The sequence below is a fragment of the Muntiacus reevesi genome, chromosome 3 (assembly GCF_963930625.1).
Source record: "Muntiacus reevesi chromosome 3, mMunRee1.1, whole genome shotgun sequence".
Classification (NCBI taxonomy): domain Eukaryota; kingdom Metazoa; phylum Chordata; class Mammalia; order Artiodactyla; family Cervidae; genus Muntiacus; species Muntiacus reevesi.
This window is the reverse complement of record NC_089251.1, coordinates 179,269,330-179,287,572: the sequence shown is the minus strand read 5'-3', so window position 1 is coordinate 179,287,572 and position 18,243 is coordinate 179,269,330. Positions and strand designations below refer to the sequence as shown.

At 38.3% G+C, this 18,243-nt stretch overlaps 1 protein-coding gene across 4 annotated transcripts in view; it reads left to right on the top strand.

Annotated features, from left to right (window-relative positions):
• The window catches only part of ADGRG6 (adhesion G protein-coupled receptor G6), a 154,258-nt gene extending 136,929 nt beyond the window's left edge, over nucleotides 1-17,329 (top strand). For 3 of the 4 annotated variants that reach the window (XM_065931247.1, XM_065931250.1, XM_065931248.1), the window contains 3 exons: nucleotides 7,416-7,517; nucleotides 8,566-8,718; nucleotides 14,236-17,329. In XM_065931247.1, coding sequence (XP_065787319.1) covers nucleotides 7,416-7,517; nucleotides 8,566-8,718; nucleotides 14,236-14,414 — 434 coding nt within the window. In that variant the 3' untranslated portion in view covers nucleotides 14,415-17,329. Of the gene's footprint in view, nucleotides 1-7,415; nucleotides 7,518-8,565; nucleotides 8,719-11,682; nucleotides 11,729-14,235 lie in introns of all 4 variants that reach the window. The other variant, XM_065931249.1, reaches the window with a different exon arrangement.
• Nucleotides 17,330-18,243: the final 914 nt, after the last annotated feature.

The following is an 18,243-nucleotide window of genomic DNA, read 5'->3' as shown; positions in this document are numbered from 1 at the left end:
TATAGAATTTTCACACAACAGCAGGATACAAATTCTATTTAACTTCCCATAGACTATAAACCAGGAAACACTGGAACATATCCAGGGACATAAAACAAGGTGCAAAAATTTCATACAGAGTCTGTTCTCTTATCACTGTGGGATTATGTTAGAAATCAATATCAAAACATATTTGAAAATAGCCCACATAGTTTCAAGTGCAGTGTGACATTTACCAAGACGTTTGTGACTTAGCCATTGAAAGCCTCAGTAAAGTTAAAAGACAAACAAACAAACAAACAAAAAAAACCACACAGAGAGTGATTGCAGAGAAGAAAGCATTTAAGTGAGAAATTACATCACCTATTCATGTATTTGTCAAAATTATTTTTAAAAGTGAGCAGATACCTCTGGTTAGTGAAAAATGGAGGTGCAAGGAAGACAAGGATGAACAGGTATAGAACCGGTTAAGAATCTGTTCGTTTAAAGAAAGTTTTACTTTTTATCTTGCTCTAACATAATATCTGGGTTTTTAAGGGTATGATAAAGAATCAAGGCAGTTACCAAGCTGAAGAAACTATTGCAAAGGAACTGGCTTGGATTCATCAGAGTGATGGTTTTCCAGGCTCAAATTCACCCCAGAAGGGTTGTCACAAAACTAGCACAGCCTGTCAAGATGAAGCAGAGACTTTATAACTCTGAATTCTATCTTTTCAGTGTGTTAGTGTCCAATGTTTATGGGCAGTGTTTCCTACTCCCTGATCAGTTAAATAAAGCCGAAAGGCACTGGGAGGAGTAAGAGTCAATTATTCCGGTCCCCAGTTGCAGCTTAAAGCCCTTTCCAGAAAATTAGAAAAGCGTATTTTTCCAGGTGGTATGAAGAGCCTCTTTGAGGCATGTGGGTTGATATAAAGATTCTCAAAGGGAAAACATGTGATAGAAGGAACAGGGATGGAGATGAGAAGTCAAACAGATTCTTTTGGATGCCAAAGGAAAACTCTATAAAGTTTTGTGATTTTTAAGCTCTGCTCCTGGCACCAACATCTGCAAGTAGATGGAAAAAAAAAAAAAACCCTGAGGACTGAAGAGGGACTGGCCCTCTGTTTTCTCACTTTGGCCTCCAAGCGCCCTTGGCGCTCCTGCTCCATTTCTACCCCTCCCGCCTGCAGTGTTCAGAATTTCCTTCCATGCCGCATGTGCATGCTTCCAGATGTGGCTACCTTCCACATTTCCCACGGCTGAACTCTAAGCGGGATATTTTGTCCTAAAATAATCTTGGGATAATATTTATTGCCAGACTGATTTAAATACATGTGAAAAGGGCTGGTTGCTACAAATAGTCAAATGACCTATTATGAGAATCCCATTCTGATTTAAAATGGAAACCTATCTCATGGCTGAAGAATCTGCATGATACCTTGGAAATTTAAAATATATTTATAGAATTCTAGTTTCTCATGCCTATTATCTGCTTTTGTCCCATGGCATCACAATTCATAGGGGGAAGCGGAGCATGTAAATGATTTCTATTACAAAGTTTTAGAGAAGTATCAGATTTTGAATTTAATTTATATACATGTCTCTTAAACTTGGCTTCTCAGGTGGCACTAGTGGTAAAGAACCCGCCTGCCAATGCAGGAGATGTATGTTTTCAGGTTTGCTTAAAAATAAGCAGTGTCATCTAACGCTATATAATTATGATATAGAGTAGTACTGCACCAGCTAAAAAATTGTTTTATTAAGTCAATTTTCTTAGCTTTAACCTCCTTCTGTATGACTGTGGTCAGCCTCAGAGCCTCAAAATAATTCACATCTTAATATGGTAGTCGTTCAGTCGTGTCCAATTTTTTGTGACCCCATGGACTGTAGCCTGCCAGGCTCCTCCATTCATGGGATTTTCTGGACAAGAATACTGGAGTGGGTTGCCATTTCCTTCTCCAGGGGCTCTTCCTGACCCAGGGACAGAACCCAGGTCTCCAGCATTACAGGCACGCTCTTTACCATCTGAGCTACCAGGGAAGCCCTTAATATCAAGGAAGCAAATCCAGAACTGGATCTTTCCCAGTCTCCTCTAAACACCAGATGTATGCTCTGAAGTTTTTTCTCCATATATGACATTCATATGACATATATTTATATGACATATATGACATTTATAAAAACTTATGAGGGTTAAGGAAAACATCATCTAGCAAATTTCACTTTCTGCTGTCTACTAAAAGTCATTTGCTCAGTGTGAATCCCAAGCATGAGTAAGGCCAGGATTAGTGCCTGAGAACCAAAGTCCTTAATTAGAGTTTATAATCTTTTCCAGCTCTGATAAGTGATTTTGTTAAACAGTTGCTTAAGAAATACACAGTTAGCTATATTTTAAGTTCTAGGACAAAAATACCTCCAACAACAAATTCTGCAAATCCTGCCCCGGTGCACAAAAATAGATTCAACCCAAGACAAAGGGCTCCCACTCCACCTCTGAGTCCTTCACCTGTAACCTGTGCTGACCTAACCTCAAGCTTCCATGCATTCTGCTCCCGGTACTAGGAAACTGCCACCACCTCTTCAACATGTGAAAGATTCTCAAAGGGAAACCAATCTATATTGTGTATACCCGTGTTACAAAGCATGCATGCTAATTAAAGGGATTTTCTGTGTTAGCAAGCAGGTTAGGGACTTGGGGGTTGTTGGTGGAGGAAGGCTTTAAAAGGCAATCAGATTTAGTCAGAGTGTGAAGATGAGGTCCAAACTGTCAGTCAGTCAGTCATGCCTGGCTCTCTATGAGCCCATGGACTGCAGCCCACCAGGCTCCTCTGTCCATGGGATTTCCCGGGCAAGAATACTTGAGTGGGTTGCTATTTCCTTCTCAAGGGGATCTTCCTGTCCCAGGGATCGAACCTGGGTTTCCTGCATTTACACGCAGATTCTTTACTAACTGAGCTACCAGGGAAGCCCAATCAGATTCAGTCAGAATGTGAAGTTCAGTTCAGTTCAAAAGTCACTCAGTCATGTCTGACTCTTTGCGACCCCATGAACTCAGCACGCCAGGCGTCCCTGTCCATCGCCAACTCCTGGAGTCCACCCAAACCCATGTCCTTTGTGGCGGTGATGCCATACAGCCATCTCATCCTCTGTCGTCCCCTTCTCCTGCCCCCAACACTTCCCAGCATCAGGGTCTTCTCAAATGAGTCAGCCCTTCGCATCAGGTAGCCAAAGTATTGGAGTTTCAGCTTCAGCATCAGTCCTTCCAATGAACACCCAGGACTGATCTCCTTTAGGATGGACTGGTTGGATCTCCTTGCAGTCCAAGGGACTCTCAAGAGTCTTCTCCAACACCACAGTTCAAAAGCATCAATTCTTTGGTGCTCAGCTTTTTTTAGAGTCCAACTCTCACATCCATACATGACTACTGGAAAAACCACAGCCTTGACTAGACGGACCTTTGTTGACAGAATGTGAAGATGAGGTCCAAACCCAGCGCCTGTTCTGTACTTCCTGGGAAGATGGCTCCACCTGCTAGGTCCTGATTCTGTGGGGTTTTGAATGTGGAGGAAAATCTTTCCGCTACCCTGTGACTTGTCATGTCTGAGCTCCAGGCTGGGCTGCAGGGGGTTTCTTGTCTCCTATTCTTCCTCGCCAACCCAGCTTCCCTCCTTGTCAACAGCACGGGGAACTTCAGGAAGGGTGTGTCTGTGTTTATTTTCTGAGTGACTGAAGTTTCATTCATATTTACTAGAGCTTTCTTTTAAAATTAGAACATCCTTATCCTATCTGGTATCATCTGAGACAAGTAACTGGGTCACTAGCATATATTTTCATCACTAATTGTTTTATTACTAATAAAGTATCATTAATAAATAACATAATAATGTTTTACTTATATAAATATGTATAAAATGATATGGTAACAATAATAAGGGCTTCCCTAGTAGCTCAGCTAGTAAAGAATCTGCCTGCAATGCAGAAAACCCTGGTTCGATTCCTGGGTTGGGAAGATACACTGGAGAAGGGATAGACTACCCATTTCAATATTCTTGGGCTTCCCTTATGGCTCAGCTGGTAAAGAATCTGCCTGAATGCAGGAGACCTGGGTTTGATCCCTGGGTTGGGAAGATCCCCTGGAGAAGGGAAAGGCTACCCACTCCAGTATTCTGCCCTGGAAAATTCCATGGACGGTATAGTCCATGGGGTCACAAAGCATCGGACATGACCGAGTGACTTTCACTTTCAGCAATAATAAAGTGGTAATATTTCTTATTACTAATATTACTTAGTGGAAGGGAAGTTTTAGAGGATGGGCACATATGTATACCTATGGCTGATTCATGTTTATGTGTGGCAGAAACTAACACAATAGTGAAAAGCAATTATCCTCAATTAAAAATTAAAAAAATTGGAATCATAGAGGGAAACTGTTTAGTACTTATAACTTTCATAAACTAAAAAATTTTTAAATAAAAAAAATAAAATGTAGCTGCAATATAAAAAATGATTACTTAGTAAAAGGTCACTGAAAATCTTGTTTATAATTCTCAGAGATACATGTGTTTGAATTATAGCTAGTTTTCTATTTGAAATCGGTTATCAAAGCGTAGTCAATATTTTCATAATGGCATTCCTCTATTAGTGAACATATGTTATCATTTTTTACCAGTGATTTCATTAAGAATTGGTGGAGCACCTCCTAAGTAAGTGTCTGCCATTCAGTGATGACCAAATTAGCCAAGCCCAGAGGAGGAGAATCAGCCACAGTCATCTCACTGTATTCAGGGTCTAATCTGTAGAAATCCAGCACATTCCCTTCTGTAATTATTCTTAATAATGTAATTTATTCTGGAGTAAAACTGTGACCCCTTTCAGTTAAGACATTGAAAAATGAAATGTAAAAACACAGCCTTAGGTTTCATTTGAAAATTTATCTGTACGTGTAAAATAAGAGTACTTTAAATACGGGCCGCACTTTTCCAGTTGCACAGGTTACAGTGTAATTTACAGTTTTTTTGATGAATACTCCATACTCAAAAAGAATGGATAGGTCTTAAGGTCCATTAAAGGTACTTTAGTCATTTTCACTTTTATGGTGTTCCATGTGAGACCCTGTGCTCCATGGAAGCAATGATCATCCCCTTGAAATTTCCTGCTCCTAAAACAGTGCCTCCGGCTTAGCAGTGCGTGGTAGTCACTGAGTAGGTTATTCTGTTGGAAACTTCCCTTAACTTCCTACCCAAAGTTTTCCTCAGGTTCAGTTTAAGCCCTTGCACTCTCTAAAATACCCTCACTTATGTAGATAATCTGCTTAACATGGTATATTATTAAGGCATTACTTGGCAACTAATTTGTATACGTTTCAGAAACTTTTGCCTTAAATATATTTTCATTGTATTCCTGTCACTCCTTAACTTGTATTCTGTTAACTCCTGTCTTTAAGCCCCGACATCCAAACACATTTAAGACATTCAGATGTATGTGTATGTATTAAATTATCTCATGTAAAATAGGTGAGTGATTAATCATGGTTATATTTATTCATTCAACAAAGCATTTATGGAGGTCCTGCTTAGTTCCTGGCATTATTTTGGGAATGGCCAGTAGAGCATTAGATAGACAAGCATCCCTGTGTTCTTGGAGCTTATTATTTACTAGCAAGGGATAATCAAGCAAAGAGATAAATGAATACATAAGGAATACAAGAATATCAGGTACTGATCAGTGCCATAGCAAAAATAGTTGTGTGCAAGGGTGTGAACAGAGGCTAAGACATAAAAAATAAAAAGAAACCGTTGATGATGGCCTCTTTGAGGAGTTTGATCTAAGACCTGAATGGCAGGTTAAGATCCTGTTATGGAAAGGTTTGAAGGAAGAGTTGTCAAATTATTGAACTGAAATGAGTTTAATATGTTTGTTTGAGGGTAATGATGAAGAGCACTGCTATTTTGAACATCAGGGATGGTGGCTCAGCAGTAAAGAATCCACTTGCAATGCAGGAGATGTGGGTTCAATCCCTGGGTCGGGAAGATTCCCTGGAGAAGGATATGGCAACCCACTCTGGTATTCCTGCCTGGGAAATCCCGTGGATAGAGGAGCTTGGAGGACTACGGTCCATGGGGTCTCAAGAGTCGGACATGACTTAGTGACTAAACCACCTCCACCACAGGAGAAAATGGTATCAAGAATGTATTTCAAGGGGCTTCCCTAGCAGTCCAGTGGATAAGACCACCTTCCAATGCAGGGAGTATGTGTTTGATCCTTGGTCAGGGAGCTAAAACCCCACATGCCTCTCAGCCATAAAACCAAATCATAGAACAGAAGCGATGTTGTAACAAAAATCAATAAAGACTAAAAAAAAGTGATCCACATGAAAAAAAAAATCTTTAAAAAAGAGTGGATGTATTTCAAGAATGAGAGAGTAGTCAATTGTTTTGAATACTGTTGAGAGGTCTAGTAAGATGGGAAAGAAAACTGAGTTAACAGTAGGGGAGTTCCAGTGATCCACAGGAACAGTTTTAGTGGTCTTCAGCGATGTGGACAGTCGCTTCAGAGACGGCGGACATGTGGCCTCCTTGGGGCAGGTTGAGAAGAAAAGAAATGAGAAAAAGTAGAGACAGCAAAAGTTAGTTATTGCATGTTTTATTGAGAAAGGAAATGAAGAAGTAGAAGCTGGAAGAAGATTGGGGGTTAAAGGAGAAATTCTTTGATTATTTAAAAGAGAGTTACTAGGATATGCTTGTGAGTAATGGGAATAACCAAGTTTGGAGGAAGGGAGGGAGAAATTGAGGCAGCCACGAGAAGGTAAAAATGCAAAAGCAAATTCCTTGAAGAGTTAAAAGGGGCTGGCTGCAAAAGCACAAGTGGTACAGTTTTTGATAGATGCAGGCAAACTATAAGTATATGAAGACCACTTGACAATACAGAAATACTTCTGCATTAAAATGTTGAGAAACTAAAGCAGGCCAGGTGGAGCGACATGAAATTGCTGATTTGGGGCCATTTTTGACTTGTAAAAATACCACTTTTCTATGGCCCAGACTTACAATAACATGCTTACATAAAATAGCTTAGAATACACAAATTGAAATAGATGATGAGCTCGTGGATGTTTTCTCTATGTTTTCACATAATTTTAAAACAAACGTAAGGGAAACATGAAGTGTCTCTTAAATTGAATATTGCCTATTTCAGATTAGTCTTTAGGTTATGTCATAACAAATACTGAATAAAGGAAGGACAGAATTACATTCATGTAATTGTTCTAGTTTTATCTGAGCCTCTGTTCTAGTCTAAAGGATTAAAACATCAGCTGCATACTTAAAGATTCCTTAGGATCTTTGTTTCTTAGTCATTTGGGTGTTAAAAAAAAATTAAATTGAATCCATATGTTTTGTAAGATTTATCTTTAGCAATGTGTCAATTTGCCTAATTATTTATATTTTCTTTTGTCCCAGGCTTATTTATATTTATCTTCCACTGTGCTATGAAGGAGAATGTTCAGAAACAGTGGAGGCGGCATCTCTGCTGTGGTAGATTTCGGTTGGCAGACAACTCAGGTAAAGGGGCATGTTGGTGATCGAGCTTCTAACATTAAGAGTGTGGTCAGAAGCGTTTGTCATTTGGGCTTCCCAGGTGGCTCAGTAGTAAAGAATCTGCCTGCCAATGCTGGAGACTCAGGTTCGATACCTGGATCAGGAAGATCCCTTGATATGGCAACCCACTCCAGTATTCTTGCCTGGAAAACTCCATGGACAGAGGAGCTGGCGGGCTACAGTCCATGGGGTTGCAAAGAATCAGATACACCTAAGCGACTGAGCACACACACATTTGCATTGTCAGAGCAGCCTAGTCCCAGTGGTAGCAAGGTGTAAAGGTGGAGTGTGTAAAGATGCTTGGTTGGAATCTTAGATTAAGACTGCACGGGATCTGAGGACTTCAGACCTGACTGTTCTGTTTTGCAAAGGAGAAGCATGAGTTCCAGATAGGTTAAGTGAGTTGCTCAAGGTTTTATGTCTAATTTAACTACTTGGATATCCACTATACCCTATGTACCTTTCCATATTTTTGAAGTCTTCATGTACATTATTAGACAAAAGAGATTTTTCTCAATATGAAAAAAATCCCTGAAGAAAAATATTACTTTTAAAACAAAACTCCAGTGGTTACTTCTCAACCTGAAGATATTAAGTAGAGTTTTAAACATGAGGTCAAATTAAGAAACTTTTCTGTTTCTTCGAGTTGTTACTGTTGACATGTCCGTCTCTTGTATGATGTGTCAGAACGTCTAATGTTATGAATCAGTTACTTAAATAATGTGATGATTTTCCAAGGCAAAGTGTGTGCATGTGTGCTAGGTCAGTTGTGTCCAACTCTGTAACCCCATGGGCTGTAGCCCACCAGGCTCCTCTGTCCATGGGATTCTCCAGGTAAGAATACTGGAGTGGGTTGCCATGCCCTCCTCCAGGGGATCTTCCCAACTCAGGGTTCGAACCTGCATCTCCTGCATTGCAGGCAGATTCTTTACTGCTAAGCCACCAGGGAAGCGCTCATAGCAGACTATATCCCCTCTCAAGCAGACTCATGGAGAGATGTCATTTCTTTCAGATTGGAGTAAGACAGCTACCAATATCATCAAGAAGAGTTCTGATAATCTAGGAAAATCTTTGTCCTCCAGCTCCATTGGTTCTAACTCAACCTACCTTACATCCAAGTCTAAATCCAGCTCTACCACCTACTTCAAAAGGAACAGCCACACCGGTGAGTCATTCTGGCCAGAAAGGTGCTGGTAAAGATGCTCTCTGGGACACTTCCCATCATATGTTCATGGTGAGAACTGGCATGTCATAAAGATTCATAGATCACAGTGCCCATTAGGGTGCTTATTTCAGACTTAGGAAAATCAAAATTTACTTGCACCTTCAGCACCTTTGTGAATATTTTGTCCTTTTTTAAAGAATTTACAGCCAAGATTGAACCTACATTGTCAGAGTATCATTAACTCAATATTTTTGTAACTTCATTTTCTTTAAAATTTAATTTTCCTAAAGAAGTATGGTATCTTGTTTTTAAAAGTTTTATCTTTATTTAAAAAATACGGAAATTGAGTTGCAGATTATTTCAGCATAGTATGACAGTTACCTGGCAAGTTGGAATGAAAACAGGAAGAGACACCATCCAGCTTGTATGTGAAAGACTGAAGTCCTGTGAAATATACACAAATATAAAATCATGATAGTGTATGCCTAAAACTAATAATGATATATGTCAATTATACCTTAATCAAAAAAGATACTTAAGTCCCTAACCATTGGAAGTGTTACTGATGATTGCTCTCTACATTACTGATTAAATATGAAAGAGGGAACATTATGTTTGGAAAGTGATACAGATGATGAGAAGCATTGTATCTTTATTCATCTACCAAATCTTGATGATATTTACAATGATCGCACTTTCTGACACTGAGCCTGAAGACTATGAAAACACAGGCTGACTTCAGACATGCAGAGAATTTGGCTTCAGACCACCATAATGTATTGAATATTGCAATAAAGAGTCACAGGAATTTTTTGCTTTCTCAGTGATTATAAGCACCATGTATAAATATATGCTTATATGTTTACCCCATACCACAGTCTATTGTGTGTAATACAATTATGTCAAAAAATGTACATACCTTAATTTTAAAAGATACTTTATTGCTGAAAAATGTGCTTGACTGTCATCAGACAACACAAATCTTCAATTTATAAAAACTGCAATCTGTGAAGGGCTTCAAAGTGAAGTGAAATAAAATGACATATGCCTGCAAAGACCATTTTGCAATCCTTGATAGCCAGTGAACAATGTGAAAAGGTATCCTCCTTTAATAATTTCAGTTGAAAATAACAGAAATGCTGCTTTTAAATACTAATTAAACAACTCTCAACACTTGGTATCCAGCACTTTCTAAATGAAAGATGCTTATAAAAGGTAATGGAAATGCTTTTAAATTTTGTATTTGTTTAGCTAATAAATGTAGGCAGAAGCAAATGGCACCAAAAACATTCATATTTGGCAAGAATGGAGTGATTTGTGTGATGTGTGTATAAATGTTCACATTGTAACACTTGCATTTCAAGTGACCCTTATGTACATTTGAATCTTTCCACATGTTCCTGCTTGTACCACTCTGGTGCCCACTCCCTGGGATTCAAGATAGCACTGTGGAAAAGAAGTTTGAATGTTTAGAGAGTTTTTTAATTCCAAAATTAGTCAAAGAAAGATCTGAAGGGCTTCCCTGGTGGCCCAGCAGTAAAGAATCTGCCTGCCACTGCAGGAGACATGGGTTCGATCCCTCGTCTGGGAAGATCCTACATGCCCAGGAGCAATTAAGCCCGTGTGCCGCAACCGTGTGCTATAGAGCCCAGGAACGGCAGCTTCTGAGCCCTTGTGCCTCTACTGAAGCCTGGGCGCCCTAGAGTGCTCAGCAACAAGAGAAGCCCCTGCAATGAGAAGCCCGCGCAGAACTAGAGAGTAGCCCCTGTTCACCACAACTGGAAAAGAGCCCAGCCGGCAACGAAGATGCAGTACAGCCAATAAATAAATAAAATTATTTTTTAAAAGTATCTGAAAACTTGGAGCAGCTTAGGACAGCAGTTCTTAAAGTTTCTTGGAGTCAGGGATACTTTGGGGAATTGAATAGAAGCTATGAACTCTTCCAGAATGGGGTGCAGTCTTTGAGTCCTGCCCACAAGCAGTTTTCCTTAAAATTAAGAGGCCTTTGCATTCTTGCCTGAAACACCTGTGTGAGAAACATGATAACAGGCATATAATCTGAGATAGATTAGTCTATCTAATTGGTTGTTTCCTGGCACAAAATATTGTTTACAGTTAACTCTTGAACAGAACAGTTTGAACTGTGCAGGTCCACATGCTGGTTTTTTTTAAGTTCCAAATACAACAAACAGTATTACATGACCCGCATTTGACTGAATACATGGATGCAGAACTATGGACACTGAAGAAGCTCAGACACAGAGAGCCAACTGTAAATTGTACTCAGATTTTCAGTTGTTCAGGAAGTCAGTGCCCCTAACCCCAACTATTGTGGAAGCCTCTACTGTACTTAAATTGAGTGAATTTTATACTTTATTAAATCAGCCTTAAAATTAGATACTCATTTTGTCTCCCCTTTAAAATCCAAATGCTTAATGCATTATAAGTTAGTTGTGAATGCATAGGAATTAGCCCAATTGAATTATTTTCCTGTTAATATAACTGAGAATAGCTAGCCTGAAAAATGACTATTAAAATGGTAAAGAAGATAACAGGTAGATATTTTGGAACAGAGGGCATTTTGAAAGTATAAAATATTTGGAAATAGCATCATGGGGGAAGCTGACTAGAGGATAAAAGGGACTGTAGAAGTGGGGATACCAAAGAAAGGCTTTACTGTTTCAAAATCTTGGATATTTATTTTTGAAGACTTCACTTATGTTAATTGTTTCTTTTCAAACATTTGGGGTTAAACAGGTTCTTGTTAACTAGTATAAAGATATAGTCAATGGTATGACATGACTTTCATGGTGTAATCATTCCAGTCAGTCAACATATGAAGGGTCTTCTGCAACCTAGCCAGTTCTCAGTGGGACTGCTGGTATACCTAGGTCACTTGGGGTATGTAGAAAGTCACTGCATATCATCATGGATATCTAGATGGTTTATTTCTTGGAATTGTAGATAATGTCTTCTAAGATCATTCCTTCAACAAAAGTGGATCATTCAGGTAAACTTTTATTACTTTTTTGAATGCATGAATTTTTTTGCAAGGTAATAGAATATTTGCATGGATTCAACTAAGACTCTTGCTGCACCAGCAAAATGGCTTCTTCTTTACAATAATTCTCAGCTGGCACAAGGACATTCCTGCATTGAACTGGAATTTCTGAACTGTCAAATGGTCATGTGCTGGGCTGGCTCTTCTATGCATGGGGGTATCTGCAAGCTGCTCCTTCTAGGAAATGTACCATGCTCTGGAGTTAGTGGGTCATGTAACAGAAAGGAAAAAAAAAAGCAGTACTTGAGAGGTTCATTGTAGAATTGAGTACAATTCTTTATCTTTTCACTGCTCTTATGAATTACTGGATATGTCATGGTACATTGACAGAAGTCATAAAAGAGAAATTGTCGATTCCAAGCCTGCTTTTTGAGGACTTTTGTCTGCTTGAAATTTCAGCATCAGTCAAATAATAGTTCATTTCCCTAGCCCCTGGTTTTCAAACTTATAGAAATAATAAAAAATCTATATTATCCACAATATAATAACTAGAGGAATTGCAGAACTGGGAATAACATATATGTAGAAACACAGACCTAGCTCAGAATTTTACTTTATTAGACTGTGAAGATCCAGAAAATTGGGTCACATATTTGGAATGGAGCTGGTCAAAGTCTTTAAAAACTGTGTGCTCCTGGAAGTTGTCAATGAAATAGAATGAATGTATCTTTGAAGGTTTTTTGAAGATGTGTGGTTTTCTAAAAACATCAAGTACAAATTGTTCATTATTAAGATTTAAGCCAATAGAAAAATTCCCAACCGAAAACCAATGGCTAGTGAATGTGTGAACGGAAGGAAAGCATAGAATCAATCAGCTTGCTGAGAGCTGAACGGGGAGGGGCCCTTATATAATGACCCCTGAGCCTTTTTCTCACCAATCCTGGGTCATCCCACCATGTTTCAGTCTGCCCACTCTTCCCATAGACCATCTGTTCTCTCTTGCTTCCTCTAGTGAGATGGACACAACATTTAAAATTTTAGCTTTCATTGTATTTAGTGTCTGCTCCAACACCAAGACCACAGTTGAACAATTTGAGTCATTTCCAAAGACAACAGATACAATAGCCATGGCTTTTGCCAATTATGGATGGATTTTTAATGTTAAGTCACATACTGGGTCCAGCATACTCAAAACATAAAACACGTGGAGTGAACATTCCATTTTGAGCCATGATTTCTAGGCACAGTTTTTCATGATAGAATTTTTGCCTCTTCCACAGTGAATAGACATGATACAACTGCAGGAGACTGAGTACTTTGTAGAAGGTCAAATTTGCTCATTCACTGATGTGAAATCTCTGTAGTTGATTTTAAGATAGAATTTTTTTCCAAAATGTGTTGGGAGAGGGAGGAAGAGAGATACTTACAAGATACTCATGGGGTACATGAAAATAGTCATGTGTACTTATAGATAATAGTGTTTAACAGAGTTTCCAGTTTTCTTGCCTGGAGAATTCCATGGACAGAGAAGAGTAGCCAGCAACTGTCCTTGGGGTTGCAAAGAGTCAGACACGACTGAGCAACTAACACATACACACACACGACAGAGTTTCAAAGCATTGGCTGAGCCAATTTTAGAAAGCTATGGGTCTAGGAAAATAATGTTTAATATATGTACTGAGATATTTAGGACAGAAATGTATTTAGCAATCATTTATTACTGTTAGTTACTGTGATTTTATTGCTGCCAGCAATAATAACATTATTCTGAGACTGTAGGAAAGTTAATGAAAACATATACTTAAAATATTTCTGATAAAGATAATTTTGGATTCTATAATTTAAAAATAATTAATAAAAGATGCCCTTTTTTTCTATATTGCAATCATTTCACAAGTTTTTTCCATGAAAAAATGTGTCCAAAATAGCTTTTATGTTTTTTATTCACTTTTCTTTTCCAAAATTCTTTAAATTATATTTCATTAAAAATTTTATTATGAAATGTCAACACATATAAAAAGTAGAGAGGATAATATAATGAATCCCCTTGAGTCTATCAACTCATAGCCACCTACACATTTTCCCCTTTCTGTATTACTGTGAAAACATATCATAGACATCATATTGTTTCTTCCACAGATATTTCAGCACTTTTTAATTCATTGTTATATAATCTGTCACTACTTTGTGCGAGCCATTTGCCATATATATTTTTGCCTCAATTTTCTGATGACTCTATTCACTGGCTCTTTGAAAAATACCACTTAGAAGAACATTTCTTAAAACAAACCCCCACAAATTACTAGAAGGCACATTAACATTCATTCATATGCAGGAATGCACTTTGAAGATGAGAAACATGAAATTTTAGTGCTGCCTGCTACCAAAACTAAGAATCAGAGCTTTATTTCCTTTGTGATCTTCTTTAATGTGCAAAATAGAGGGTCCAAAACGGTAGCCCTCAGGCATATTATCAGCTCACCTTGCAGCCTAATTTCTTGTGTAATTTCTTTCAGACAATGCTTCCATGGACAAGTCCTCATCAAAACTGACTCACGTTGATGGAGAACAAACATCGATCATTCCTGTCCATCAGGTCATTGATAAGGTCAAGGGTTATTGCAATGCTCATTCAGATAACTTCTATAAAAATATTATCATGTCAGACACTTTCAGCCACAGCACAAAGTTTTGATATCTTTAATATAAGAAAGAGGAATCAGTCTGCACAAACACAAAGATGTGCAAGCAGTCAAGCTCTGACTAACAGATGTAAACGTGGTCTTACCTAGGTAACTGCATATATATGACCAATGGGTTTTATGAAGAAGGCATTTGTGAAATTCACTATCTGTCTTTTCAGTGTGTTTCTTCCATGGGAGAGTTTCCACCATCACTAAAACTTCACTACTGAGAGCAACATGATTCAGTACCCACAGGGGATAGGGTTTTTAAAATATATAACTGAATTGACCAATCGGAACTTGGGCTGGGAGGTGAAATATTAAGGTTAGAGGACAAGGAACAGGCCAGGCTATGGACAAGTTTAGTTTAGAGTTTATTCACACTCCACCAAATAATTGGGTTTGGATATGGTCATTTGCTCCATCATCTTTCTCAACAAGCAAAAGCATACTAATAAGGACTTCCCTGGTCATCCACTGGTGAGGACTTTGCCTTCCAATGTCGGGGGTGAGGGTGGGGTGTGGATTCGATCCCTGGTCAGGGATCTAAGATTCCACATGCCTTGAGTCAAAACACCAGAACATAAAACAGAAACAATGTTGAAACAAATTCAATAAAGACTTTTAAAATAGTGCACATCCAAAAAATCTTTAAAAAAGCATACTAATATTTAAAACTATTTTGGATGCCCACAAGTCCCATCTCTGCTAGTTTCCATGAATGCAGTAGCATTTCCTCGTTTTTTAACTACAGAGACAAAAGAATGATGTCTGACCAAGTTTAGAAAGGTGTATTTTCCATTATCTTAAATGTTTAACCATGAAGACCACAATGTGCCTAAGAAAGAATTTCCCAAATTTTGACCTAGATAATATGAAGTCATGTTGTTTCATTTATCCTATCCAAGACACGACTTAAACATCATTATTAATTATAATTTAATCCTGTACTTTTGAATCAAATTTAATGTTGGGGTTTCATTACAGTGGACCTCACTGTAGTTGAAGATGAACCTCTTACACCTCTATTTTTGATCCTCCACTGTATATTGAGCCATGGGTTCATGGGAGGAATGGAATTTCCATTAGCATGCTGTGTACAACAGTCTTGCCCTTTTGGGAAAAACAACTATTGAGACTCTATGGTCTTGTCATAGCTCCAGAGACTTTTAAGATATTTCCATTTGCACAAGTGAAAAGCCTCTTACTTCCTCTTTCAAAAGTTTTGTTCCAAAGAATATAAACTGAGACTTAGGTGGGTGACTTATAATCAGAATAATATATAAACATGTGAGTCTACACTTGCCAGTCTGAAAACTGTATATAAGTCCTCTGATTATAAGAACCAGAGGAGATCTGGCAAAATAGATGGGGTGTTATTTATGGATTAGGTTTCTGCATATAAGTCATGCATAATAGAAAGCAGCTTTTAGCCTAACTTTCAGACTATCCTGAGTAATGTGCTTGCTAGTGAATGTGTAGGAGACCGCATTTTAATTGTTCTTAAATGATGGATGAGTATCCAGTTTCTTAGAAATTGGTCTCAATATGTGCTGTATCTTTACATTTGCTCTGGGTTATCTGAGACGTTTCAGGTTCTGGTAGCAACCTAGGTGATGAGAAGATGAGACATTCTGCAGAACGAAACTGCTTAAAGGCAGAAGTCAGATTGAGCACCTGGGGCCCTTTCCCTCTGTGCGGGAAGCAGGTAGCCCTTAGTTTGAGACATAGGAAAGCTCTCAGACTGCGCAGCAACCAAGGGATGTCACCTTCCGCTCATCCTCAGTCATGAAGGTCTTTGGCAGACCCAAACAGGTGATGATGTGGTATTGAGTTTTCATATCATTCCATTTTGTAGCATCTTGGAACACTGGGAGATAAAAGCATGGCTCAGCCTGGCCTTCCCAGGAGAGGGGTTGTGGACAGAAGGAAAAGATAGTAAACCTGAGGTCACTAAGATTCCCTACAGCAGAATCACATTGTTTTCCATAGGCATGTATGTTAACAGACTGCTTATTTTGGCAGAGGTTGCATCTAGATGAAAGTTAACCTTAACTAGTCACTGAATCTTCATATACTCTCTTCCAAGCCTTAGAGATGATAGAATTTAATTAGCTTTCAACTGTGAAATTACTACCCGAAGTGCTTATGTAGTTAAAAGTAATTAAAGTGAGAACTTTAAAAATATCTTTGATTTCTACTCATATTCATGCAGATCTGGGAAAAATGTTCTTTTCGTATTTGACAGCAGTATTAGCTCCACTTTAGAAATTTCCAGTAATCAGGTAAGGATAAAAAAAAAAAAAATGGAGAAACAGCTGAATAGAAACATTTGCAAGTGGACTTGAGTTCTACACATGTAGTTCTCACCTTCATTTAGCCCCCTCAAAACAGAACTTCAGGAATTTAGCTCTGGAGCCAAAACTTAGTTTAGCCTAACTTTGAGAGTAATATCAAGTTAGACTCTCTGGGGTTGGAAGAGAGTTGGAAAACAGTTTCAATTTTTGTTGTTTTTTTATTTTCTTCCTTTTCCTTTTTTTAAACTATATCATGTTAGAGTCAGTCTAGGATCCTGAGATGTTTTCCATTGCTGTCACCATGACTCGCATTGTAAAGCTTTGTTTGTTTAATGTTGGCATAGACTCTTTTGTACATATTTATTTATTTGTGTTTATAAATGTGAGCTTGTTTTATATCTTACCTTTATATTGCCTGGCTTTGTTATTTTAATTAACTTTCTATCAGAGAGACTGTATATATTTTTTTCTAAATACTTTGTGAAATAGTTTTCTGTAGCAGTATCTCTGAATTTGATGAATAAAAAATGACTGTGAGTGCAGATTAGAATAAGTAGTAAAGAAGCTACTATAGCTGATTTGCCGTTTTACTTAAATGGAAAATGTTTTTCAAATAAATTCTTATGTTGTTTGTGATCCAAATTATTCAATTCCTTTATGAGTGACTGTTTTTGTTTCTGCCTCTTAAATAGGAAAAAATTATTTGACAACTGGAAAATAACCTGCCACCAATTAAGCTAGTGACATGGAGTGACTTTGCCAAAACACTGAGAATGAATATTTTAGAAAGATCCAGTTCACTGGGGATTAATGCATTTTGAAGTTCTTAGATTTTCTTAAGATGACTGATGCAAAGCCAAGTTCTGTGGCAAATTAAAAGTAATGTAGGTTTCCTTTTTGGGAAGTCTTCAGCCTTCTGAAAAGGGAACCAAATCAATAATATGACATAGAAGATAGATCTTAGGATTTTTTTTTTTTCACATTTATAGTCACTGTTTTCTTTGTGGGAGGCTTAGAAAATGACAGAATTTAGCCAACTTGACTTGCATGATGAGAGCAGGACCTCCTCACTTCCTTTTGCTGTGATTATTTAGGATAACTCTCCTCTGCAGAGAGCCAAGGCCCAATTTGGCTCATGGCCCTACCTAGTGCTAAGTTGCGAGGCGTGTTGGCTGGTCACCGCTAACTCAGGTCTTCTGAGCCAACTTCACAACTCCTGGCCAAGCCATGTTAAGAAAACAGGCACGCAGTTGGTGAAGCTTCATCTCCAGTCACATATAGCAGGTTGAAGCTAGGGGAGCAGCAGTGGGAAGTAGGTGGGAAACACTTAACTGATTTTCAGGCCAATCTGTGTTTGTAGTGTTTTGAAATCTGAAGGAACTGGGCTTTGCAAACACAGTGTTTTGGAAGAATGCCTGTGTTTCCAGTTGAGTAACATTCTATTTTTCTCCTATAAAAGTACTGTCTGTCTCTCCCTTTCTGTGTCCCCCTCCCTCCCTTTTCTGCCTCCCCCAATTTTCCTGCTTTTCTCACTTTTTCCTCT